The following is a 27,548-nucleotide window of genomic DNA, read 5'->3' as shown; positions in this document are numbered from 1 at the left end:
ATCTGTGCGTCATCCTTATCCAAAAAGAATGCATTAGCAAATTTGGGAGGCACCTCCTACCAGGCAGAAGTCAGTGATTAACAAAGGCACAAAGAAGGAACTATGAACCTTGAATCACGTCGTGGTTTATGGTGGATGGCTTGCATAGAAACTACACAACATTACTAAACAACTTGTTCTGAGATGACTGGGATAGTGATCGCTGATAAGTTTATGGACTCAGAGCTCCCTCTCACCTAGAATGTGTGCAGGCAGCGCTGTTAAACCGGTTTGGCAACTGTAGCTACCAGGCTCCCGATTTAGAAATGCTTGCAGGCATTTTAAAAAAACGGTAACTTGGGGCGACTTAGAAAACCAAACATCTCTACTTTCTATAACGTATATTTTCTCATCTGTCATAACAGGGCTAAAAGCTAAATGAGCCCAGTCATTTTCCTGGGGCCAGCAAAGGGTATTTTATGTATTTGCAACAGTACCTAAAGTTCTCCTCTAAGCAAGTATTAATGTCACCACCTTTTTTCTAGAACAATTTCAGTTGCTGCTTTCTCTAACAAAAAGCAGGAGTACAGAAGAGAAATTTCTTGCTACTATATTTACCAGAGGGTCACAAATACATACTCCTGGCTGACACTTTTCTCGGGTCTGTTAATGATCAACCAACAAGCCCTTAATAGAGTCCTTATTTTATATCCAAACTGTAATTGGTGCTATGGGAGAGAAAAAAACTGCAAGAAGTGGTCCATGTCCAAGAACTCAAATCATTATTATATGGATTCAAAACACGCATGCACACATAGACACACACACACACACGAACTCATTTGTGAATAAGAGAATTTATAAATCAGTAATAAATTTCTCAATTTTTTGGTACAGAAGACATATTCCAAAGAAACTGAAGGCAGAAAAGAGAGACCGGCGTGGGGTGAAGTTGTTTAAAAAGTCCTTTAAGGAATACTGAAAGATGTGTAAAAAGGCCTGAAGAGAGATATGTAGCAGAGGCAGTGACTTGCATGGATGATTCCAGAAGACCCGTAAGACAGATCTCAAAGATGGAGAAGCCTCCTTTCCTCTCACAGCCTTCTGTGTGGCCTCACGTGAGTACGGTAAACCAGCAGAGCTGTCTCTGAACTGTTTGCTGTTTTTTGGTAATGACTATTCTACAAAGAAGCAACAACAGTACAAACTTTCTCTTTAAAAGAAAGATTTTCCCTGGGTAGTTCTTTATATAATACGTAAAAGAATGCAAATAGCGCATCCACTTACACTTGAAATAAACCACAGAAATATAAAAAAATCCAATGAAATAAATGCGTAAGAAGACTGGCTTTGAAGATTGCAGATTTTTAAGAACTTTTCTTCAGAAATTGATTCTTTTCATTTTTTTTTTGGCTGGTGCACAGCTTGCAGGTCCTTAGTTCCCTGATCAAGGGCTGAACCTGGCTCCACTGCAGTGAAAGTGCCAAGTCCTAACCACTGACCAACAGGTAATTCCCAGAAATGTATTCTTTCACCCTTAATAACAATACCTTATATCATCATTTTAAACTCCCAAGGGGGGCTAGTTAAGAAAAAAAACTTATTTGGCGAGACTGAAATGATTGTAGGCTTACTTGAACAGCTAGGATATACAAGCAACGACTTGAACATTCCCTTTCTGATGTCCTCCAAGAGCTGGTTTCTGTTATGTGTGTCCTATTTCTTCAGACCTCTAACTTCAGACCAAAGTTAAGCAAAACTATTGCTTACAGTTTTCCTCAAACCATTCTTGGGCTCCAGGGTCAAGTCATTATTTAAAGAGAAAATTAAGACTCAAGACCCAATGTTAGAAAGGTCTACTTTGCTGTTGTTGAGGTAAATGAGGAAGGCACTAGCAACAATCATTCTAAATTCCTTTCAAAATAACTGAAAAGGGTAAGTGTTAAGGGCTACTCTTTTGCCTGATAGAGAATATATGTTTACATAATGTGTAGCTTTCAAAGAATTATCCTGGGCTAATGAAGAGGTTAATTTTTCAAGGTGCTATGTTATTACATGCTTTAGAGTTTTGGGTGGTGGGGTGGGAGATTCAGTGTTTCTTAAGATGCTAGAAACACTTGAAAATAGAAGTTAAAAGCCTTTTATAGCAACATATTGACCAAAAATATTAAGAATAAGTGCCACATGATCCAAATAAATCGAAAAAGTTTACATATTTGAAATCTAGGTAATAAATGTTACATAATGGATTATTAGTCACATCCTCAAGTTTTTAAATATATGCCTCAAAATCTTAGTTTTAATTTTTTTATGTCTATAAACAATGGCTTAGGGCACACATGCCTCAGCTTATACAAAGCACTCTTATACTAGAGTTTTCTAAATTAACACTAAAGCTCTTTAAGTAATGGACTAGATAAAAACTGAAATTATAGCTTTTACTCTTAACATGCATTTAAGGAAAACAAGAATGCCATCCCCATGACCTCATCCCTCAAGTTATTTTCAAGCAGCAGAAAGAAGTAAGAGCCCATTCTAGAAAAAAAAAAAAAAGAGTCCATCCTGACATCCAGGATTAATTTACGGTACACACATGAAGAAAGGAGGAGGAAGAACCTGCAACACAGCTGAGTGTCTTTTTATAGCTGGCTTAGGGAATAACTTAAACGCCTTTTCTGAAAGCCATTCAATTCAGAGTACCTTGTTCACCTGGCTAAGGACTCTCATCTCAACCCATAGTGGGTGGGTAAGATGCTGCATTTAGGTGCTGATTAAGTTTAAAGTATTAGAGTTATTCAATACTATTTTCCAGTCAGTGGTTGTATTTAAATATGCTTAAACTAGCCTTGTAAACAGCCATTTTCTCTAGGTGACAAAGCCTTAAAGAAAAAAGAAGGGAAAACAAAAGCAAGAGTAAAATTAATCTCATCCACTTTTCCTTGCTGTAGACCTTCAGCATGGTGGGTAAAAAAAAAAGTTGTGTGGATAGTAATACGTTGATATTTATTTCTTGACATACAAAAACACTTTTCATATAATATAATCATGAAGAAACAAATTTCCAACAAATTATTTACATGGAAATATTTTTTGAACTTAACAAAGAAAGAAAGAAATTTTCAGAAAATGCAAACAAAAGAGAAGGAGGAAAGAAATCCACAGAAGTCTAAACCCACCCAGAGCTCAAAAGGAATTTCATGGGAACAATATTCTGCATGCTTATATACCTAAGTATATGTTAAAACAGAAACAAGACAAACTTCTCTGCAAAATTCTGTCAAGGGCCTTGACCAATATACAAACAAAATCTATTATTTTTCTCTATGTTTGTAAAGCATATGTAACTCTGTTTTTGGAATCACTTATCTGATAAGAAATCTGTACCTTAAACTCTCCCCATATCAACTCATTATAAATAAAGGTCTGCACTGTGTTCCCACAAAAAGCCAGAAAAATCTTCCAGAAGAAGCATCACAATCGGCAGAGGTTGCATCGAGTGGGTGATGTGATTACTCTGGTTTTTCACAGTGCTTACATTTTCATTTGTTGGTTAGTCATGAGCATATACACCCATTCCAAAAATTCGTAGGTCATTGTTATTTGGTTTTCAAGGAACTCCCTTCAAACTGTGTTACTTTCAAACAAACTGGTTCACTAGATATAAAAAACATACCATTTGATTTACTTGAATCTCTTTTCCATCATGGACATAGTCATCAAACTAGCACTTACTATTAAAAGACCTGAAATCTTCCTGTTCATGGTTCTTTTTGGATTTTTCCAGCCAGATGTGTTTTTTCTTCTTCTTCTTTTTTTTTACTATAATTATTATTAAGTGCCATCATAAAACTGGGGCACAGTGCTTAATAACACAAGAGTAACATAAACTTTAAAAAAATTGATTTGTCTTGGTTAGCTCTATTTACACAGTGTCTATGTGAAGGTTAAGCAGCTGAAATGCCTAAGGGAATTAAACAGTTATTAATAAAGTTCTAATATAAGCTCTGCTTTCTTAACCACTTTTTTGGAAGACCTTAGCATTGATGTGATTGTGTATGTCATATCACTGGCTTTCCAATATACTAGAAACTGTCTGACATGGATTTCAAGTAAGCCTAAAGGGCAATAAACCTTTGTTGTTCATAAAAAAAATTTTTTTTAAATTAAGAAACATTTCTTTAAACCTTTATTTCACTATTTGTGCAGTACTTTGAGGCTGATTTATTTAACATTCCTCTGATGATTAATTAGAAAATCTAAATAACATTCTCAGGGTGTGATTAGTTAAACCACTGAAAGCTTATGAATGTGAGAAAATGATTTTACAAAATACAGTTCAGGGGTAGTATTAAAAGAAAGGGAAAAGAAGAGTTTAATCAAGTCTACTGCTGCTATAATTCAGACAGCATAATAGTCTTTTGAAGTAGCCTGTTTTTTGATAGCACCAAAAGCAGCTTTTAAAGGCAGAGAAAGAAGCCTAGACCAATGGTCTGTGAACATTTTTGATATATGGACATTATTCATGCAAAGAGTAAAATGTATAAATACAAATTTAAAAGGATAAAATATAGATGAAACATTAAACAATTTTAAATGTCTCATTATGATGACCTTCATGCTAACTTTAGCAAATATTTCCGATTAATGGGGCATAGTAAAAACAGTAAATTGCAGCATGCCCCCTGTAAGCCCCTTTTGTACAGAGAACGCCTACTCTTATCCTGGGCTTCCCTGGTGGCTGACTGGTGAAGAGTCCGCCTGCCAATACAGCAGATGCAGGTTCAATCCCTAGGTCAGGAAGATCCCCTGGAGGAGAGAATAGCAACTCACTCCAGTATTCTTGCCTGGAAAAGCCCAGACAGAGGAGCCTGGTGGGCTACAGTCCATGCGGTTGCCAAGAATCAAACTCAACTTAGCAACTGAACAACAACACTCCTTCCCTGTACTTGTAATACCCAATTTGTGATCTTCTGACATATGGATTGAGGGAGTGCCAACCAGACTGATGGTAAGCTATATCCTCCATGGATGTATAGCCATAATTATATCTATTTGTAGAACCATAATAATGCTATTTACATTACAAAAATACACAGAAAAGAAAATGACAAAGATGAAAATAAATATAAATAGAAGTTCTATTTTAGTCCCACCAATGGTGGAGACCACTGGAATAGACCAGGGAACTAAACTGCAAGGGGTACAAATACTATATATATACAAAAAAAATATATATATATATATATATACACCCACAAATAAATATGCAGATATATATATAAACTATACCTGTTCCCCAAAGGTCAAAATATCCTGAGGTTTAGTTAGCAGAACAACTCAATGTAAAATTGTTAGGTAACATATTAGAGAAAAAAAGGAAGCTATTTCCATAAAGATCCAGACTAAGGGTCTCTTTTCTCTTGCCCTTTCATGCTTTAGAATGGTTCTTATAGACCACTGTAAGGAGGACTTTTAAGAACCTAGACAGCCAGAACTCAAGAAACTGAGATTTGTGCCCACAGTTAAACTTACATTTATGTTTTAAATGAATATTAGAGTTTTTAGAATTTTATTGAGTGAGGATCACTATATGTAAATCAATAAATCAAATTTATCCTCTGACTCCAGAGAATTCCTCTATCAGTTGAGATTTGGCCTGGGAGCTGAGGAGTCCCAAACAGACTCTTCTAGACTGAAGCTACAGACTCTTCTGCTAAAGAGATTAAATTTTATAATTAAGGTACTGTGCTGTGCTTAAGTTGCTCAGTGGTGTCCAGCTCTTTGCAACCCCCTGACTATAGCCCGTCAGGCTCCTCTGTCCATGGGATTCTCCAGGTAAAAATACTGGAATGGGTTGCCATGCCCTCCTCCAGGGGATCTTCCCAACACAGGTATCGAACCCAGGTCTCCTGCTTTGCAGGCAGATTCTTTACTGTCTGAGCCACCAGGAAAGCCCAATTAAGGTACTAGTAGGATATATTTTCAAGGATGAAATAAAAGCCCATCCATACCCCACCTCCATTACACGCTCATCTGTCTTCTGAACAAAAGAGGCGATGACAGTAAAGCAGAAGTTCAGTGGCAAGGTGGACTAGCAAGGCCCTTTCTTGATACCAGTCTTATAAGTAATTCTTTTGTTTTCAGAAATGTGCACATTTTAGTCAAACGCAGTAGAATTGAACACCACTCCTCCATAACCATCCCCCCTCACCCCCGCCCCCACTGGGCAGTGAGGCCAGGATCTAAACAGGCTTAACGGTTAGTATTTTAATGAGTTGTCATTTCCTGTCTGATAAAGATTCTCACAGTATTTAACCACCAGTTTCCCTGGGGCCCGACCAGTACTAAAACTCTATTCATAGTGACTCAGAATGGATCCCAGGCTCCTAGCCTGATTCAACAATGATAGATTGCCCTACAAATGAAAAAACCCACAAAACAAACACAAAAAAACACCACCCCCCCCCCCCAAAAAAAACCAAAACCTTTCTTTCCTCCGAAGGTAGACTGCTCAGGAGATGAAGCAGGCAAGACAAGAAGAGGGGAGGCAGTTCATCAATTTTTCTGAAGAAGCCAAAGGCCATCATGCTAACATTGATTAATATTTATAGCCTTTTAGTCCTCAGAGATTGGAGAAAGAAAAAGAGAAACAAACTGATCTCTAATTAACCCAGGAATATGACAAGTAAACGAACTGGTGTCAGCTGCAAATCAACTTATATTTAACCTGGTAAAACTGAGATCCAGTAATACTAGGTGACTGAAATGAAAGTGTTAAAATCTAGGGCTTTCTCATATACATAAGTCTGAGTTGATAGTCTCTGGCACCATCTAAAATTCGCTGTGATTCAACCTCAGGATTTGGGATGAAAACAGCTTGAGTTTCATTCACAGCTGTGCCCCTTTCAAATCATTAAAACCTCTTTTGTACTCAAGTTAGCCTATTGTGCGCTGAGTAGAATTATAAACACTTGACACCGTCAGTTTCTTAGCTGCTGCGCTGAAGGAAGACCACTGCTTTATCGAGAAACATCAGGTGTGTGGTTTCTACTGCCTCACAGCATATTTCTATCACAGCGTCTCTCAAAAAAAGTAATTGGCAATGGCACTTGCTTTTGAACATTTGGAATTGTTTTCTATGAGAATCAGAATGAAAGTAATACCTCCTTACAATTAGCAGCTACTCTTTGAAATACGCTATCATTAAAGGGAAGCTTTTGAAAACAAACCTTATTTCAGAATGTAGACGTGAGCAACAGAAGCCAAACAGGCATTTATGTTAATGAATGAGGCCAGAGCTAAAGAAGTGGTCTATGAGAACCAAGTAAAGTGATTGGCTGCCAAACAAAACCCTGTTAAAAATCAACTGATTTCAGTTACAGAAAATGACAGACTGATGGTAGCTTCATATGGTGACAAATTCATCTGTGGTTGGCTGAATGACCCACTGAGTTCTAAGAAAGAAAAGAAATCAGCAACAGGGACTCACAGACCCAAAGGTCAAGAATAAAGAATAGTTGGTAGAATTTTAAACTTAAGGTGAAATAGCATGGAACCTCACTGGCCTTTATATCATGATGGTAAATGGATTAAAAAAAAAAGTGACAATATTGACGGGAATTTAATCCCATCAAGAAAAATCTAGTTACTCTAACCGTTAGGCAGAAAATCACTAAATGCAGTAGATAACCTCAAAAAGAAAAGCCAGGATCTCTGACCTCAATAAACTTCATTCAGAAGGGTGATTAGAAGAATAAGGGGGAAAAATGCATTTAAACCTACAGTACAAACCCCAGTAGGTTTCTCAAAATAACACTGGTAGCACCAAGTTTCAGCAGTGCCAGGCTGATACAAGTGTGAACAAGGAGACCGGCTAGAAAGAACTCATGCCAGCTTCTTGTCACATGAGGCAGCCTTTGGAAACCAGCTCTCTCATCCAAATCTCCAATTTCAAGCAGATTTCTTCACTGTCTTCTACAGAGCTATCTCAATGTCCCTCTCCTCTACCTCAAAAGATTTGGAAATCTTCATTCCAGCCTTGAAGGAAGAAGTGGTTAAGGAGGATAAATCAACCCACTCAGGCTTTTGATCCTATCTCCTTACATTTCTTACTGTTTACATGAATTTGAATACGTTTCAGTTTCCCATGATGCCAGTGATAATACCCTATAGATTTTATTATGCAGTTTCATAAAAATATGTAAAGCATCTGGCAGAGTTCTTACTAAATGCTAATATCCAACCCATGTCCTTCCTTTTTCTTTCATTTGTATTTTCCATCTCTAGCTTTTTACTAGAGTGTTTCCCTCAACCTAAAATATACAGAGGTCTCCCCTAATAATGAATAAATGAGTTCAATTAGTCCACAAATATTTATAGAACACAAAAATGTGTCAGGTGTGACCTTGGCCTGACTTTTTCTTTACTCACAATGTAGTCTGATATAACTGGGTTTCAGTATTCCTCATTCTACTGAAATGCTCTAATTATGGTTAATATTAACTTCCTGATACAATGTCCATTTCTCACTTTACAATCTAACTCCAGAGATCTTGCTTTAACCTTTCACTATCCTGCCTCTCTGTATCTATAACAAAAATACAAAAGAGTTAAGAGTCAAAAGAGAAGATAAACTACAGGAAAAGGACATGAAGAGGAAGGAGTTTTCTACCTGAAGTATAGAAGATTATCTATATTAAAGTCAGTATGTACAACTGAGTCTCAGCAGCTGGGGTCTTAAAAATCTCTGTATCCTCTTCCAGTTAATACAATTATTTGTGTTCCACACTTCCATAACTTTTTCTGATTATCTTACAATGATCAAAAAAAGTCAGACAACTGAGTATGCAAACCATTATATTTTAAAATGAAAGGACAGATTTTTTTTCTGTAGAAGAAAAAGTCCAGGCCAACAGAGCTCATTCTGACCACCTGTCACAGAGTGAGCAACAAGAAACAACATTAAGATTCAAGCACTTAATTACTCTGGTTAAAATGATCTTTCTTGCCACAGGCAAGTCCGACTCTGAGGTCAAACGTCAAGTTAACTCAGAAATAGGAGACAGCAGAGCATGGAACATTCTGTATCTGGTAAAAAGTCCCTGCTCCAGTCAACCCCATCCCCCGAGTTCAATGACTGAATTATGGAAACTTTCTTGTGTGGTGAAACTGGGGACTTTGTCTTCCAATAAGACCCTGGCAACCGAACAATGAGCCAATGGTCTACTTATGGCTTGTTACGAGTCATACCCTTGATGCTATTTTCTGGGAATTCTCATCCTCTATTTCGTGAGAATACCGGAACATGTCATCTTAATCATGATTTTAAAGTTAGACTTTGGTCATGCTCTTTAAGAAACAGGTCCAAGTCTTTCATTGGAGAAAATCTCAAATTAAATAAAAATTAAGTTTAAAATCTTAATTTAAAAAAAAAAAAAGACTGTAACAAATGTAAGGCCTTTGAAGCTCCAAAGTTCCCTGGTTCCTTGGTTCTGTCCTCTGACTTACTTCAACTTAGGGTACAAGAGAGTGAAAACAAACCCATCACATGCTTAATCTTTTTGCAGATCCTCTTCTTTGTCCTCTTGACAAAAACACCATAAAGCAAAAGGCTTTTTCAAGGCTATTACCTTTTTCTAACCTTTCAGAATATGTTACTGACATTGTATCTGTTCAGATTTTCATATATAACTAGATAAACCCTTTGATTTAGGAGTAGATAACAGGGATATCTTTCCCTAAGCCTACTGATACTAATGGTTACTTTCCAAAACTGTGCAAGAAATAAATCTACAAATTATTATTTCTGGTCAAGGGAGGGGAATTATTTACCCTTAAAATTACAATAAAGTTTGGAGGTAGGGCTTATATTCTCTCTGGGACCTTAGGACTGTTATACCATGACATGATATACTAAAACAGGTCAAAGGCATACTTAATTATGTAGCTGGGCCATTTCATAGTCACACTATGACTAGAAGCCATTTGTGGAAGGGATATTTCTTTCAGCCATCAGTACAGCATTCAAAGCTGTATAAAACTGATAAGAAATCTCACCACCAGAGATGTAACAGTCAACTCTAAATGATTATTTCCTTGCCACCTGGGGAGGTGAGTAGCCTGACATGGCAGGCCACAGGTACACCTGCCTAGACAAAATTTGACCCCAAGCAAGACTAACTTATCAAAACTAAGAGTTATCTTGCTTATGTCCAACCTCTTTGCAAAAAAAAAAAAAGAAAAGAAACATTTCAAATGTTTATCAGTGGGAGAGTGGATGAATAATTACCTAATGGGATAATATATAATGGTCAAAATGAACAATTTCTTTTTTTTTCCCCCAGGTACAAAGTTTATTACCAGACACAGCACGACAAGTGGGAGAGCACGTGGAGAAACTGCTTCATTAGAAGCAAGGCAGAGACGCATACCCTGAGAGCGAGGGTGTGGGTGACCCCCTTAGCGAGGAGGAACCCAAAACGAACGATTTCAGCAGCACACAAAAATATTGGCACCATAACAACAAGCAAAAGTCTCAAAAGACTACGGATAGTCTGACACACGCTATTAAGTTAAAAAGACTAAAATAAAAAATTATATGTGTTCTTTACAGCCACTCTGAGTCCACATCCTTATCAATAAAAGAAAGGAAAATACTGATCATACAGGACTGCAATTAGAACTAAACAGTATCCACAACTGTGTGTGAAGTGTTCATGGCGTTTAATAAACAGTATCTCATTACTTGTAAACTCTTTGATGAAAAACTTTGTCCTGGTAAAAGGCATTTTACTCATCAGAGAGTAAAGAAATGGGTACTTTTTTTTTAGGAGAAGTAGGCCTTCCTCAATCTTCCCTGACAGCACACAAAACAGTCACCTAATGCTCGACCATTCTGTTCACAGTCAGCAGAAACTTTGGAAAACAAGAGGTGAAAAGAGGCAACATAAAAATGGAGAGGAAAGGCATTTAAAAAATCCACATGCTTTAGAATTTTAAATCACTGACATGAGCGCATTGCAACTACATGTAGGGTATTTTGAGACAGGACATTTCACATTTTGACTGCAAGTTAAAAGGATTACCAGTGGTCTCCTGAAACTGGGGAAGAAATGCTAGTCAAAAGAAACACTGTTTGCAAGAACAGCAATCACAAGTGGATAAAGAGAGGAATTAAATAAGCAGCCTGTGTCATCAGGGTTTATATTCAAACTTGGACTTGTTTTGTCCAAAGCCTATCTGCTCTTTCTACATTATATTCCATAGCTGTCCTTACTCTCAGGATTCATCTTTCATGCTTCCTTGGCTTTCAGTTCAGTTCAGTTGCTCAGTCGTGTCCGACTCTTTGTGACCCCATGAATCACAGCACGCCAGGCCTCCGTGTCCATCACCAGCTCCAGGAGTTCACTCAGACTCACGTCCATTCAGTCAGTGATGCCATCCAGCCATCTTATCCTCTGTTGTTCCCTTCTCCTCCTGCCCCCAATACCCCCCAGCATCAGAGTCTTTTCCAATGAGTCAACTCTTCGCATGAGGTGGCCAAAGTACTGGAGCTTCAGCTTTAGCATCATTCCTTCCAAAGAAATCCCAGGGCTGATCTCCTTCAGAATGGACTGGTTGGATCTCCTTGCAGTCCAAGGGACTCTCAAGAGTCTTCTCCAACACCACAGTTCAAATGCATCAATTCTTTGGCTCTCAGCCTTCTTCACAGTCCAACTCTCACATCCATACATGACCACTGGGAAAACCATGGCCTTGACTAGACGGACCTTAGTCGGCAAAGTAATGTCTGCTTTTGAATATGCTATCTAGGTTGGTCATGATTTTTCTTCCAAGGAGTAAGCGTCTTTTAATTTCACGGCTGCAGTCACCATCTGCAGTGATTTTGGAGCCCCCCCAAAAATAAAGTCTGACACTGTTTCCACTGTTTCCCCATCTGTTTCCCATGAAGTGATGGGACCGGATGCCATGATCTTCGTTTTCTGAATGTTGAGCTTTAAGCCAACATTTTCACTCTCCTCTTTCACTTTCATCAAGAGGCTCTTTAGTTCCTCTTCACTTTCTGCCTTAAGGGTGGTGTCATCTGCATTTCTGAGGTTATTGATATTTCTCCCCGTAATCTTGATTTCAGCTTGTGTTTCTTCCAGTCCAGCGTTTCTCATGATGTACTCTGCATAGAAGTTAAATAAGCAGGGTGACAATATACAGCCTTGACGGACTCCTTTTCCTATTTGGAACCAGTCTGTTGTTCCATGTCCAGTTCTAACTGTTGCTTCCTGACCTGCATATAGGTTTCTCAAGAGGAAGGTCAGGTTGTCTGGTATTCCCATCTCTCTCAGAATTTTCCACAGTTTATTGTGATCCACAAGGTCAAAGGCTTTGGCATAGGCAATAAAGCAGAAATAGATGTTTTTCTGGAAACCTCTTGCTTTTTCCATGATCCAGCAGATGTTGGCAATTTTATCTCTGGTTCCTCTGCCTTTTCTAAAACCAGCTTGAACATCAGGAAGTTCACGGTTCACGTGTTGCTGAAGCCTGGCTTGGAGAATTTTGAGCATTACTTTGCTAGCATGTGAGATGAGTGCAATTGTGCGGTAGTTGGAGCATTCTTTGGCATTGCCTTTCTTTGGGATTGGAATGTAAACTGACCTTTTCCTTGGCTTAGTATCTCAAAATTTTAAATGTGAACTGTTGCTGACTTTGTCTTGATTTTTTTCTTTTGATTTTTACTCTACCATGACAGTTCGTCACTCCCTTAATTATAGGTACACAGTTTTAAATACGGTTCAAACATGGTCCATTAGAGAAGGGAATGGCAAACCATTTCAGTATTCTTGCCTTGAGAACTCCATTAGAAGTATGAAAAGGGAAGAAGACAGGACACTGAAAGAGGAACTCCCCAGGTCAGTAGGTGCCTAATATGCTACTGGAGATCAGTGGAGAAATAACTCCAGAAAGAATGAAGAGACGGAGTCAAAGCAAAAACACCACCCAGTTGTGGATGTGACTGGTGATGGAAGTAAAGTCCAATGCTGTAAAGAGCAATACTGCATAGGTCCCTGAATCAAGGCAAATTGGAAGTGGTCAAACAGGTGATGGCAAGAGTGAATGTCGACATTTTACGAATCAGAGAACTAAAATGGACTGGAATGGGTGAATTTAACTCAGGTGACCATTGTATCTACTACTGTGGGCAAGAATCCCTTAGAATAAATGGAGTACCCTCATAGTCAACAAAAAGAGTCCAAAATGCAGTACTTGGATGCAATCTCAAAAACGACAGAATGATCTCTGTTCGTTTCCAAGGCAAACCACTCAATATCACAGTAATCCAAGTCTATGCCCTGGCCAGTAATGCTGAAGAAGCTGAAGTTGAATGGTTCTTTGAAGACCTATAAGACCTTCTAGAACTAACAGCCAAAAAAGATGTCCTTTTCATTGTAGGGGACTGGATTGCAAAAGGAGGAAGTCAAGAAATAACTGGAGTAACAGGCAAATTTGGCTTTGGAGTACAGAATGAAGCAGGGCAAAGGCTAACAGAGTTTTGCCAAGTGAACACACTGGTCATAGCAAACACCCTCTTCCAACAACACAAGAGAGTATTCTGCACACGGACATCATCACCAGATAAGTCAACACTGAAATCAGATCGATCACATTCTTTGCAGCCAAAGAAGGAGAAGCTCTATACAGTCCGCAAAAACAAGACCGGGAGCTGACTGTGGCTCAGGTCATAAACTCCTTATTGCCAAATTCGGACTTAAATTGAAGAAAAGTGGGGAAAACCACTAGACCATTCAGGTATGACCTAAATTAAATCCCTTACAATTACACAGTGGAAGTGACAAATAGATTCAAAGGATTAGATCTGATAGAGTGTTTGAAGAGCTATGGACAGACATTTGTGACACTGTACAGGAGGCAGTGATCAAGGCCATCCCCAAGAAAAAGAAATGGAAAAAGGGACATGAGTTTGAGCAAGCTCTGGGAGTGGATGATGGACAGGGAGGCCTGGCATGCTGCAGTCTATGGGGCTGCAAAGAGTTGTACACAACTGAGCAACTGAACTGAACTGAAGTTTTAAATATCCTTCAAAATGCTATATTCCAAACTTTACTAGTTTACTTTGATGATTTTCCATACACACATACACACACACACATTTATCGTATTAACAGTGTGAAGAGGGAGAGCTAAGAAAGGAGAATATTTCTATGGCATATTACATGCAGTATTTTCAGTTCAGTTCAATGAATCTATGGAATCAATTTAGCTGTTCTCCTTTCCCTTCTTTTAAAATTAATTATTTTAATTGTCTCCTTTCCTTTTCTGAAATAAACTGCCAAGCTACTTATTATGATATAAAATAAGAGATTTAGGTCTACTAAAAATTCTCCTGGTTTCAGTTAATTTCCAGTCTAGGCTTGGGGATATTATTAATTATCACCTGAACCCTTGTATAGCATTTCCTGATTCAAAATGTAGGAAAACAAACCATGTCAAGCTTAACTGGAGAATCTGATTAAAAGATAAAAGTTATTACAAAGATGATAAAGATATCCATTCAGTTCAGTTCAGTTCAGGCGCTCAGTCATGTCCGACTCTTTGCGACCCCATGAATCGCAGCACGGCAGGCCTCCCTCTCCATCACCAACTCCCGGAGTTTACCCAAACTCATGTGCATCGAGTTGGTGATGCCATCCAGCCATCTCATCCTCTGTTGTCCCCTTCTCCTCCTGCCCCTAATCCCTCCCAGCAGCAGGGTCTTTTCCAGTGAGTCAACTCTTCGCATGAGGTGGCCAAAGTATTGGAGAGTTAGCCTCATCATCAGTCCTTCCAATGAACACCCAGAACTGGTCTCCTTTAGGATAGTCTCGCTGGATTTCCTTGCAGTCCAAGGGACCCTCAAGAGTCTTCTCCAGCACCACAGTTCAAAAGCATCAATTCTTCGGTGCTCAGCTTTCTTCACAGTCCAACTCTCACATCCATACGTGACTACTGGAAAAACCATAGCCTTATGACTAGACAGACCTTTTTTGGCAAAGTAATATCTCTGCTTTTCAATATGCTACCTAGGTTGGTCATAACTTTCCTTCCAAAGAGTAAGCGTCTTTTAATTTCATGGCTGCAGTCACCATCTGCAGTGATTTTGGAGGCCCCCCCACCCAAAATCTGACACTGTTTCCACTGTTTCCCCATCTGTTTCCCACGAAGTGCTGGGACCAGATGCCATGATCTTAGTTTTCTGAATGTTGAGCTTTAAGCCAATGTTTTCCCTCTCCTGTTTCACTTTCATCAACAGGCTTTTTAGTTCCTCTTCACTTTCTGCCTTAAGGGTGGTGTCATCTGCATATCTGAGGTTATTGATATTTCTCCCAGCAATCTTGATTCCAGCTCATGCTTCTTCCAGCCCAGCGTTTCTCATGATGTACTCTGCATAGAAGTTAAATAAGCAGGGTGACAATATACAGCCTTGACGTACTCCTTTTCCTATTTGGAACCAGTCTGTTGTTCCATGTCCAGTTCTAACTGTTGCTTCCTGACCGGCCTATACATTTCTCAAGAGGCAGGTCAGGTGTTCTGGTATTCCTATCCTTTTCAGAATTTGAAGCAGGGCAAAGGTTAATAGAGTTTTGCCAAGAGAATGCACTGGTCATAGCAAACACCCTCTTCCAACAACACAAGAGAAGACGCTACACATGGACAACACCAGATGGTCAACACCGAAATCAGATTGATTTTATTCTTTGCAGCCAAAGATGGAGAAGCTCTATACAGACAACAAAAACAAGACCAGGAGCTGACTGTGGCTCAGATCATAAACTCCTTGTTGCCAAATTTAGACTTAAATTGAAGAAAGTAGGGAAAACCATTAGACCACTCAGGTATGACCTAAATCAAATCCTTTATGATTATACAGTGGAAGTGAGAAATAGATTTAAGGGACTAGATCTGATAGACAGTGTGCCTCATGAACTATGGACGGAGGTTTGTGACATTGTACAGGAGACAGGGATCAAGAGCATCCCCATGGAAAAGATGCCCATTAGCATCTTGTAATATGGAATTATTATACTGCTAGGTCTAATTGTTTATACTGCTTAATATTTTATCTGGAAAACAAGTTGATGGATAATCCCTGTAGATAGTGCTAGGGGAGAAATGATATTAGGACATTCCAACATGTGTCCTGTAAATAGCTTTTAAAATATGATACATGCAAAACCAAACCAACCACCCACCCATTCCAGTAGGCCTTGAGTATCTCAGAATAACTTAATGCAAAATCATCTTTAAGAGGAATCACTGGAATTATTATTATTTTTTAGGGGCTGTGCTAGAGCAGACAGTCAAGAGAAGAGACTACTGATTTTGAAAAATAGAAGAATAAGAAATTGTTACTTTAGTATGTTGGTCTAGCTTAAAAATACATTTATGGCTATTTACTGTAATTTTATTTTCTGACCACACTTAATGGGATCTTAGTTCCCTGACCAGGGATCAGATCTGTGCCCCCTGCATTGGAAGTGCAGTCTTAACCACTGGGTCCCCAGGGAAATCTCATATTACTATTTATTACAGAGAAGTAATGTAACTTCTTAGAAACTCCAGCGGCTGGGGAAACAGAAGAATCTGGGCTACACAAATCATGTGCTAATTCCTATCGGCCAGATCTTTATTTGGACACCATGTGTTCATTTATTCACCAGATGTTTATTAAGAACCTGCTATGTGTCAATCAAGATGCCAGGTGCTGTGGACACAACAGCAGACAAAAATAAGCATGGCCTCGGCCATTAAGAAGCTTACAGGTTAGCTGCAAAAGGACAGTAATCATACACCCTTCAAACATGAATGTAAAAATGCAACTGTCAGCGCATGCACTACATCCTGCCAAGAGGTCCCTAGGAAGAAGGGCAACTGCGACCCAGTCAAGGAAGATGCTCTTGTGAAGATAATAGCTGAAATCTAAAGGATATTATCCAGGCGAGTAGTTCTCAGTGGGACTGGTGGTGACAGAGGCAGTTTACTACTTGTCAGGGAACATGTGACAATGTCTGGGGACATTTTTGATTGTCACAACTGGGAGATACTAGTGGCATCTAGTGAGTAGAGGACAAGGATGCAGCTAAATACCTTACAACGCACAGGGCAGTCCCAGCAACAAAAAATTATCTGGCCTAACATGTCAATAGTGTCAAGATTGAGAATCCCTGAACAGGGCAAAGGGAAAAACATGAGCAAAGACCAGTTGTGGGAGACTCAAGCAGAGAAAACTACAGGGGATAGATCATTCAGGGCTACAGAGACCATGGTAAGGAGTTTTAGCTTTACCTTAAGAATGAAGGGGAAAAACAACACGATCCTACTGCCTAGCACAGAGGAACTATATGAATATCCTGTGATAAACCATAATGGAAAATACAATGTCAATCAACTATACTTCATTTAAAAAAAAATTTTAAATGAAGGGGAAAACAAATGAAGGCTTTCAAGAAAAGGGAGAACCAGGGAGTGAAGACAGTGGTGGTGACAAGGTCAGACATGATTTTTAAAAGGTTACTAACTGCAGTATGGCAGATAGACTGGAAGGAAATGAAACTGGCTGTGTGTGTTTGAGATAGGTAGCTAACAATGTAACTTCTTAGAAACAAGGTACTAGTTTCTGGGGAAACAGAAGGTACTAGTGGTGAGGATGTAGAAGTAGCTGGAAAACTTCCCTCTATAAACGTTCAGTATGAAAAGAGGACAAAGAATGAACGTCCTGTGTGGCAGGCACAGCCATTCCTACAACGTGTGGGTTTGTGCGGTAGTCCTGCATGTTCTTCAGAATTCTCTCAAGGTGGCACAATAATCTCTAGGAAAGGATGAAGTGTCATCTTCATAGTTCAAAAGAGGGACAAGAATATTCCTTCTTTCTTTTCGAATTTAACATATTATGACTTAAAAACCACTTTATAAGTAAGAATTCAGGCAACAAAAAACTGGAGTAATTAAAATTTAATTTATAAAACATAATCTATATTTCTAATCAGAAGTGTAGGAAGTAGTAAAATCAATGGTTGACTCCATATTCTCAAGAATTCTCATTTTCCTCAATTGCTATATTAATATCTATGTAGAAAATTTTAAGAACTATTTTATCATAGAACATACTATACACAGAAAAGAGTAAATAATATACAAGGAATGGTCCAAAGAATAATAAAACTAATATTCATGAACTCACTATCAAGTGGCAATTTTTCAATAGCAAAATTTTTCATAAAGGTTTTTTTTATTAAAAGGTTTTAGGTTAAAGATTTGTATTAAACTACATAAAAGGCACTTCAATTTATACTTTTTAAACACAATTTAACACTTTCCCACTAACCCACCATAGGACATTTATGCTATTAAATGCAAAGAAAACCTCTCACTCACAAACACTGAATTAAAAAAAAAAATCATATATTGAAAAAAAAGGACTCATTTACTATCTGGCAGGATTCACATTCAAGTTGACATTAATTTGATTAACCAAATAGTCCTTTCCATACTGTTTTATCAAAGTAAAGTCCAAAAATTTGTGACACTGTCATTTAAAGGATATGTTAAAACTGTTGTTACTCATTTAGACATAAAATAAAAGCTTCGGATAGCCTTTTAAAACGGCCTAATTTTTCTCTAATGAAGTAATGATTCATAACACATATTTTGATATCTTATCAAGCCTTACTTAATGAAATATTAATATTTTATGTAGGATTATAACAAATGAAATACAACTGTGTATCTGGCATCCAGTTTTGGCTGAAAGTCTTAGCACTGTACCAAAGCACAGCTAAACTCTTAACGATACACACACGTCTTGTACTAAAGAGAATTTCATACTTCTTTGGAGAAGCAAGTCTCAAATGCAAAGCTTCTTTTAAATCAAGAATTATATGACTTGATACATGTTTGGCTCAGAATTAAATAGGATAATCTGAGCTTCATCACTCCCTACTGTAAAAGGTTTATCTTCAATTTAACTAATAATGGGGCAAAAGATTTTTCCTACTCAAAAAATAAAGAGCTATCACAAAAATTCTATACCAATAATTCTTTTTTATACCTTTCCTCTCATTCAAACCATGATGATGTTATTAGTCCTTAAAGAATTACTCACCCAATGAAAGCCACCATCTGCTCCACTATGTGTTTGCTGAATGTTACGATAACGAAGATTTTCTGTAAAGAAAATGCCAGTTAAAATAAATATTTCTCTTATCATCAAGAAAACCAATTTAAACTCACAATTCTGATAACAGTCTAAAAAGGTAACCATGCTGCTGCTGCTGCTGCTAACTGCAATTTAAAAGGCTCTTATAAAACAAAACCAAACACCATTTGACAAATGCTACCTACTTTGTATTTTAAAGATGTTTTTCCTTAAGCACAGTTCTCATCTTGCCAGGATACATGACCATGTCTGAGGGAAAAATATGAGTCATGAAACCCAAGGCTTCCACATGTTCTGTGTTTTAGAATGGTGTATACAACTGAAGTCATGGGTTCCCGTATGGCCTCCATCACTGAAATTAAAGCTGATCAGTTTGATGACAGGTGTCCGGGCTAAATCTAATCCAGAGGATCTTCCATATCCTTTATGGAAAGTTTTTACAAAATAACTTGAATAGTCAAAGCAATCTTGAGGAAGAATAAGAGCTAGACAAATTAAGCTCCCTGACTTCAGACTACACTGCAAAGATACAGTAATCAAGATGGTATGGTACTGCAACAAAAACAGAAATACAGATCAATGGAAGAGGACAGAAAGACCAGAGACAAACCTCACACACCTAGGTCACCTTGTCCTTAACAAAGAAGAAAGAATATACAATGGACAACAGAGCTTCTTCAATAGACGGTGCTGGGAAGACTGGACAGCTACAAGTAAAAGGAAGAAATTAGAACACTTCCTAACACCATACAAAAAATAAACTAAAAGTGGATTAAAGAGCTAAATGTAAGGCCAGATACTAAAACTCTTAGAGGAAAACAGGCAGAACACTCTGACATAAATGGCAGCAACATCTTTCTTGACCTCCTAGGGTAATGAAAACAAAATTAAACAAATGGGACCTAATTAAACTTAGAAAGCTCTTGCACAGCAAAGGAAACCATAAACAAGACGAAAAGACAACTCTCAGAAAAGGAGAAAATATTTGCAAAGGAAGCAACTGACAAAGGATTAATCTCCAAAATATACAAGCTCATGCAGCTCAATGTCAAAAACACAAACAACCCAATAAAAAAATGGGTGGGAGACCTAAACAAACATTTCTCCAAAGAAGACATACAGATGACCAATAAATACCTGAAAAGATGCTCAACAATGCTCATTATTACAGAAATGCAAACTGAACTACAATGAGGTATCACTCCACACTTGTCAGAATGGCCACCGACAAAAAAATCTACAAACAATGCTGGAGAGGATGTAGAGAAAAGGGAACCCTCTTGCACGGTTGGTGGAAATGTAAATTAATACAACCACTATGGAGAACAGTATAGAGGTTTCTCAAAAAACTAAAAATAAAACTAGCAAATGACCCAGTAATCCCACTACAGGGCATATAAACTGAGAAAACCATAATTCAAAGAGACACATGTACCCCAATGCTCACTGCTGCGCTATTTACAATTGCCAGGACATGGAATCAACCTAAATGCCCATCAACAGATGAATGGATACACAGGATGTGGTATATATATACAATGGATTACTACTCAGCCAACAAATATAGTATATTAATGCACATCTATGGTGTCTAGAAAAATGGTACTGATGAACCTATCTGCAGGGCGGGAATAGAGACACAGATGTGGAGAAGAGACTTGCGGGTGCACCAAGGAGCAGGAGCGGGCGGGGTGAACTGGGAGAGATGCACTGACATGCACACACTACCCCGTAACACAGACAGCTAGGGGAGGCTGCTGCACAGCACAGCGAGCTCTGCGCTCCGTGATGGCCTAGAGGAGTGGGGCAGGGAGGTGGGTGGGGGAGAGGCTCAAGAGGGAGGCCATACATGTATTCTTATGGCTGATTTGCGCTGCTGTACAGCAGAAACTAACACGACATTGTAAAGCAATTATATGCCAACTAAAAAAAAAGTATCACTGAAAGTTTCATTCTCAGATCCTGAATAAGCTTGGATTTTCAGGCTGAGGGTACAAGCAAAGATATCAACAAGTTTTGGGGAATCTTTATCAGATCTGGGTAATTTTCTGTTTGGTGTTACTGAGGTATTCTTCATTAATTAAGATATTGATACCTTACTTAACTCATAAAGAAAGATGCCTTTAGGCTTACAGGTAGCAAATATTTTCAACTCAGCAAATATTACAAAAAGTACTTACTATGGATAATGTAAGCATTAATAAGACTTTCATGGAACACAAAGATGGGAAGAATACTTCTTTAATATGCTGAAGAAATTTACAAATTTTCCGATATACATTATAAAGACGATTAAGTACAAAAAATAATACGTATAAGGATAAACTGTAAAGGCCTCAGCAGTAAAAACAATGTATTACAGAAGTTCACAGAAAGAAAGAAAAGGTCACGTAAGTACAACTAATTTGAGATTCTAGAAAATGATATTAAAATTTAGCTTTAAAGGACTGATAATAATTCTCTGAATTGTTGTTGTTGAGGTTTAGTCACTAAGTGATGTCTGGCTCTTTTGCTACCCCGTGAACTGTAGCCCACCAGGCTCTCTGTCCACGGGATTTCCCAGGTGGGACTACTTAGAGTAGGTTGCCATTTCCTTCTCCAGGGGACCTTCCTGAGCCAGAGATCAAACCCGCATCTCCTGCATTGGCAGGTGGATTCTCTACCACTGAGTCACCTGGGAAGTCCAATTCTCTGAATTAATATGAGTAATTCTAAATTCTTTTAATTCCTAAAAACAAACTCTCCAGTGCTTTGTTACTGTGCATTAAATAATAACTACAGCCTATATAACTAAATGGGAGGGAAGTGAAATTAAATAACATCCTGTTAGCCATCCACGGTGTATCTCAGTAAAGTGGTTAATTCAGACAAAAGCTTGTTATTTCAGGTAGAAGATTAATCAGGCAATGATATTTTCTTCATCAACGTCCTAGGGTTAACAAAGACACTGACAGATGCACAGATGGATATGTGAGAAAGAAATAAGGCTAGAAAAACAAGTTCATATCCTTTTTGGTATTTGTTAAGGTATCTATTGGGCTTCCCTAGTGGCTCACCTGGTAAAGAATTCTCCTGCAATGTAGGAGACTTGGGTTTGATCCCTGGGTTAGGAAGATCCCCTGGAGAAGGGAATAGCTACCCACTCCAGGATTCTGGCCTGGAGAATTCCATGGACTGTATAGTCCAGGGGTCGCAAAGAGTTGGACACAACTGAGCAACTTTCACTTCACTTAGGTATCTACTAATGTGAAAAAGATATTTCTTATCTTATGAAAAAATTAAGCACATATAGATATCAAACAGTTACAAGACAGATGATGATTTATAAACAATCCTATACAAACGGTCTATGAAGATTATGAAGCTAATAAGACTGTAGATCATTTATGAGAAAAGCATTAATATATTAAGTATCCATACTAAATTAAGTATCCATACTAAAAGCCAGTTACTCAGAGCTATAGATCTTTCACTAAAAAACAGAGCTAATGATTTGCCTGTCAGTGACTGCACCACGTGCTTTCCCTACCATCATTTCCTAACATTCAAAATAAGCCAATGCCAGGATAATTGCACAATTTCATTTCTTGAAAACAAAACAAGACTTTCTTTTTATATATAACAGTTTGAAAATTCACTGTGCTGGGCAAGACACTTAAGAACGTATGTCTCAGAATCATCTGAATGGGGATTCTACCAAATAAAAAAAAAAGGCACGGATCCCCAAAGAGCCCAATCAACCATGTGTACAAAGAAAATAAGGGTAGAGTAGAAAAAAAAAAAAAGATATGAGTATAGGGAACTAATGGCGCCAAGAGAACAAAGAAGAAACTATACATCTGCAAAAGAAGATTCCTCCAGATTCTGGAAAGAAGAATCATAGGCTGAATCATATATTAAATATTTACTGAGTGCTAACTACATGCCAGATGCTATTCTAGGCACTAGAATACCTCGGAGAGCCAAGAAACAAAAAACTGTCCTCACGGAGCTTATATTTCAGTATGTGTGCATTTGGTGGTAGGGAGAAAGCTGAGAGGCAATAAATAATACACATGGTAAGTAAATTATACGGTACATGAAATATTATATAAGCATGTTGACTTCTTCTCTTCATCATTTAGGAGAAGGGAAATATTTCGAAGGGACTGTATACAGGCACAGGAATTGAACCGGTCCAGTAGAAAGAGAAACCCTTAATTAACATTAGGTGGGTTGATTTCTTTTAAGGGATGTTTAACAGATAGCAAGATATAAATAAAAGTAACAGTATATATCAAGGGAAGTTTAAACTGAGGAAAAAAGAGAAGAGGACCAGAAGAGTTTACTATCAGATTACAGAAAAGTCTGTGTGTAGTGTCTGCCCTATTGTTTTAGAAATATTTGTAATGTTTATATTACTCACTAATACTGCTTACCCAAGGAATGAGAAATGTTTGTGGCCCTGAGCTACATCTGGATGCACATCAAGTGACCTGCCTTTAGAAAGTATGTCTGTCTGATACAACGGAACACAACAATCATATCCCGTGGTCTCAGTTTAGTGAAGGAACTCAGATTTTTTTCCTTTCAGAAACACAGATGGATTTCGTATTCTTTCTTTGCTTCCACATAGATACAGGGAATGAATGAGCTTTGACTTTAGAGTTTGGTTTGAATTCTAGGCCCTCCCATCTATGAAATGTGGATAATAACCACATCACAGGATTGTTCTGAGATAACCAATGCAAACTGCTTGGCATAGGTCCTGACAAATAACAGGCCTTAAACATTTCAGTTTTTGTGATCATATAAATAAATTACAGTAAGGCAATGCAAAAGAGTGGAAAGAACAATGAAGTTGAAGCCAAAAGACTCAGGTTCAAATTCCAGCTGTTACTTACTCTTTTAGGCAACTATCGCCTACTTCCTTCTCTAAGTTTGATAATTACAAAATGGGAGTAATAATTTCTCTATCCCAGGATTATAAGAATTAAATCAGATGGCATACATTAAGTACTTTAAAGTGTGAAGCACTATATTAAAAAATTAAGCATTACTATCATAACTTGAAAAAAAAAACTGAGAATGTTAAAAACTCTATTTAACTATAGGGTACTTTCAGCATAATATATTTTACCATATTTTATAGAAAGTATAATTCATAAAGCAGAATATATAAAGTTTATGGATTCCTAGAGAAGTTGCTGTTATAAAGGGAATGAAAAGAATCTGTTATCGTACCTTAAGTATTAACACTCTCAAAGGATTTCAAAAAGCAAAATGACTTTATTATTAGAAAAATCCTATTACAGTATTTTAAATCTTAACCAAATAACTAGCATTCCAGTATTTAAAAACCCACTGTCTTGAACAACACACTTACTTAATATAAGTAGGAGAAACTATATTCCTTGAAGGAGAAAAAGTCTTGAAATTTTAAGTGATTATCATGGCAGGATTAGAAGACAAGCTCAATAAACTCACCCTAAACACCAAAATCTAGTATTAGAAACTGGGCAGGCAGAAGTAGCTCAAGTTTTCCTTTTTTTTTTAAAAAAATAATAATTTATTTATCTGTTTGGCTGCCTCGGGTCTTAGCTGTGGCACATGGGATCTTCACCGTGGTGCACACTCTCTAGTTGCAGTGTGTAGGCTTACTTGCCCCCTCGACCGGGGATTGAACCTGCTCCCCCTGCATGGCCAGGCGGATTCTTGACCTTCAAGTCTTCCTTTTTATTCCTCTCTTGTAAGAACTGGAGGTAGAGAGGTGATGAGTAGAAACTTGGGGGACAGATGTCCTTTCAATTATTATGGAATCAGAGCAGGGTTGAAGACATTACTCACTGTTCCTCTGGTGAATGCTTCCTTGCAAGCCTCATTAATTAAGATAATCTTTTCCATGTTAACTCTATTTTATTCCAGTAGGATTTGCTTTTTATACTACTCCTATCAACTCATATCAAAGTCTTAGAAGCATATATTCATCTCCTCTTATTTAAGTCCTTGGTCTCTTTTCTCTGCTCTAGCACACACGCACACCCCCACACCCTTATCCTAAAGACTATGTTAAAGTGGCTTCGAGACTAGCAGATTCTCACTTCTCTAACCAAAACCCACAGCTCTTCGCCTCCTCAGGGCCCACTTTCTTCTCCATTCTCCACACTAACACCTGGCTGGTATTTTGTAAAGGATACTGGTGCCTTGAGAGGAAGTGTTATATATAGAATATGTGAAAGAAAAGTAGAATTAATGAAAGAGAATACTTCCTCAGCTCATGATCAGTTTTTGTTTGGTAAAAGTCTTGGATTAAAAGTTTCAGAAGGCAAAAGTAAAATAAAGAGAGAGAGAAAGGAAGGGACAAAAGAAAAAAAGAAGGAAAGAAATAAAACAAGGAAGAAAGAGGGGAATAATTTTCCAACAGAAGGGAAAACTGCCCCCAGTTCAGTAATCTTCAGTGATGTTCTGTGTCTGAATACCAATGCACCAAGAAGCAGAACTCAAAATCCTAACAATTTGTCTTGGAAAGAGCAAGGGGAATATGTTTTCAGTGCCTTTTAATGGGTTCATCATCATTGAGCAGGGAGTCAAAGGGTATAATTACCTGGATATGCATTTTAATTATTGCTTTTCCAATCAGGGTTGCACCAAAGAAAGTCCAAAAAGGTACAAGAAAGTGTCCACATGTGATTCCAGCCAGATCAAACAAAGGATTTGGAATCTATTCAAAAAAGAAAAAGTAAAATGAAACGTCCATATATAATCCAAAAACAGTTTAATTTTACTAGCTACAGGTGTGTGGAATTATGCATTAATCCTTGTCTACCACTGCAAAGAGAGGTATGGATTCCCTGATCAGTGCTAGACTGCCTGGAATTTAATCCCATTCGGTAGATACTTGACCATTTGACAGCAGTGAGGTATAAATGAAGAAAAAGCCTCAAGATTATTTCAGTAGTTATTAGGGTCCTAAAATCTTTGGCTTGAAATAAGGTTATCTAGAAAGTGCTCCACTCTATAGAAAACATTCTTGTAAATTCACAAATACATTTACAGGTGGGATATGCTTTCATTTTTCAACATTAAAAAGTTAATTATTTGTATTTTACTGTATGACAGTCCAAGGCCACAGGGCCATGTGATTTATTCTAGGAAAAAATCAAGTGTGGAAACACAGAGCACAGATACAGATGTTGTGAATACTCAGTCCCAGACAAAGAAGTGATTCACAACAAATACTTTTCCTGAATATTCCCACATTTCAAGAATGCTAAAAGATAATTTCATGCAAAAATGCAAAGAAACCACAAGCTGTTTCTGAGCACTTCATCCATTCTTCTCCCAAAGAAGGACTCTTGTCCTTGTGTCTGTTGGTGGAACCATTTATAAGCTAATTAATTTATATAATTTCATGTTTGCACTTCCAAGGAAAAGTCCAGTTGTTTAAAAGATATTTGTCACGTATTTTTTTTAAAACAATGCCATAACTAACTCAGAATTCAAGTATTCTTTTATTAATAATACTCAAATTCAATAATACAATTTTTCTTATCCAAATTTAAATGCTTTCTGTAATTTCATGTCTTACAACCATTTAATAATTGTATCACTTCCACATCCTTATAACCGTCATTTCTTTTATTTCCTCATATGACTCTCACAACTCTATGAATTAAAATTTTAATAGAGTCCCCTTATTATCAGGCTTAACCGCATACTGAAATGGAAATTAAAGTATACAAGATATGCAAATCAGAGTGGATAAAAATTAGAAATTGTATGTTGGATACTCTCAGAAGAGAATAATCAATGTTTGTTATTACAAAGGCATGTTATTTACTTTTTTTCAATTGTTAACCTAATATACAGAAAGGAAGATTAGAATAAAAAGAACTATTATGTAGCTTTGAGACTTTCCCTCTGCTAGCTTTGTTTATCTTAGTTTAAATGTTAACAACAAAATTACTAATTAATAAACTTCTCCTTACCTTACTCTTTACTTACCTCACCTTAAATCAAGTATATATATTTTTAATACTTTAATATATATATTAATTTCCTAGAGGGTCAGATCTATCAATTTATGTTAAAAATTGACTATTCCTAGTCAAAAATAAAGAAGACTGGCCAGCATAGAAAGTGGAATTTTAGCAGGGAAGATACAGGTATAGGTGAATGCCAAAGAATAAATACTTTTGCTTCAATAAATCGAAGGTACTTGTATTTTCCCCAGGAATGAGGAAAGCTAACTCTTACTGAATTGTTATGTGCTTTTCTAGGATTTTTACATCAACTCAATTTCCAAAACAATGTTACATGATATGACATCCATTTTATAGATAAGAAAAGTGAGACAGACAGGTCAAGCAATTTGTTCATAATCAGT

At 37.5% G+C, this 27,548-nt stretch overlaps 1 protein-coding gene and 1 long non-coding RNA gene across 4 annotated transcripts in view; one reads left to right on the top strand and one right to left on the bottom strand.

The window, feature by feature from the left end:
- Positions 1-27,548, bottom strand: part of VMP1 (vacuole membrane protein 1) — a 132,383-nt gene that overhangs the window by 2,520 nt on the left and 102,315 nt on the right. For all 3 annotated transcript variants that reach the window (XM_069602677.1, XM_069602678.1, XM_069602676.1), the window contains exons 9-10: positions 25,767-25,883; positions 19,130-19,191 (exon numbers count right to left, since the gene is read on the bottom strand). In XM_069602677.1, the coding sequence (XP_069458778.1) occupies positions 19,130-19,191; positions 25,767-25,883 (179 nt within the window). The remainder of the gene's footprint in view (positions 1-19,129; positions 19,192-25,766; positions 25,884-27,548) is intronic.
- LOC138447181 (uncharacterized) lies at positions 62-10,730 on the top strand. The gene is made up of 4 exons (XR_011259705.1): positions 62-331; positions 877-1,097; positions 1,404-1,487; positions 10,323-10,730. It is a non-coding gene; the product is annotated as an uncharacterized lncRNA (long non-coding RNA).

Source organism: Ovis canadensis, chromosome 11 (genome assembly GCF_042477335.2).
Source record: "Ovis canadensis isolate MfBH-ARS-UI-01 breed Bighorn chromosome 11, ARS-UI_OviCan_v2, whole genome shotgun sequence".
Taxonomy (NCBI): Eukaryota; Metazoa; Chordata; class Mammalia; order Artiodactyla; family Bovidae; genus Ovis; species Ovis canadensis.
The sequence above is the reverse complement of the archived record's forward strand: the minus strand, read 5'-3'. Positions and strand labels throughout refer to the sequence as shown.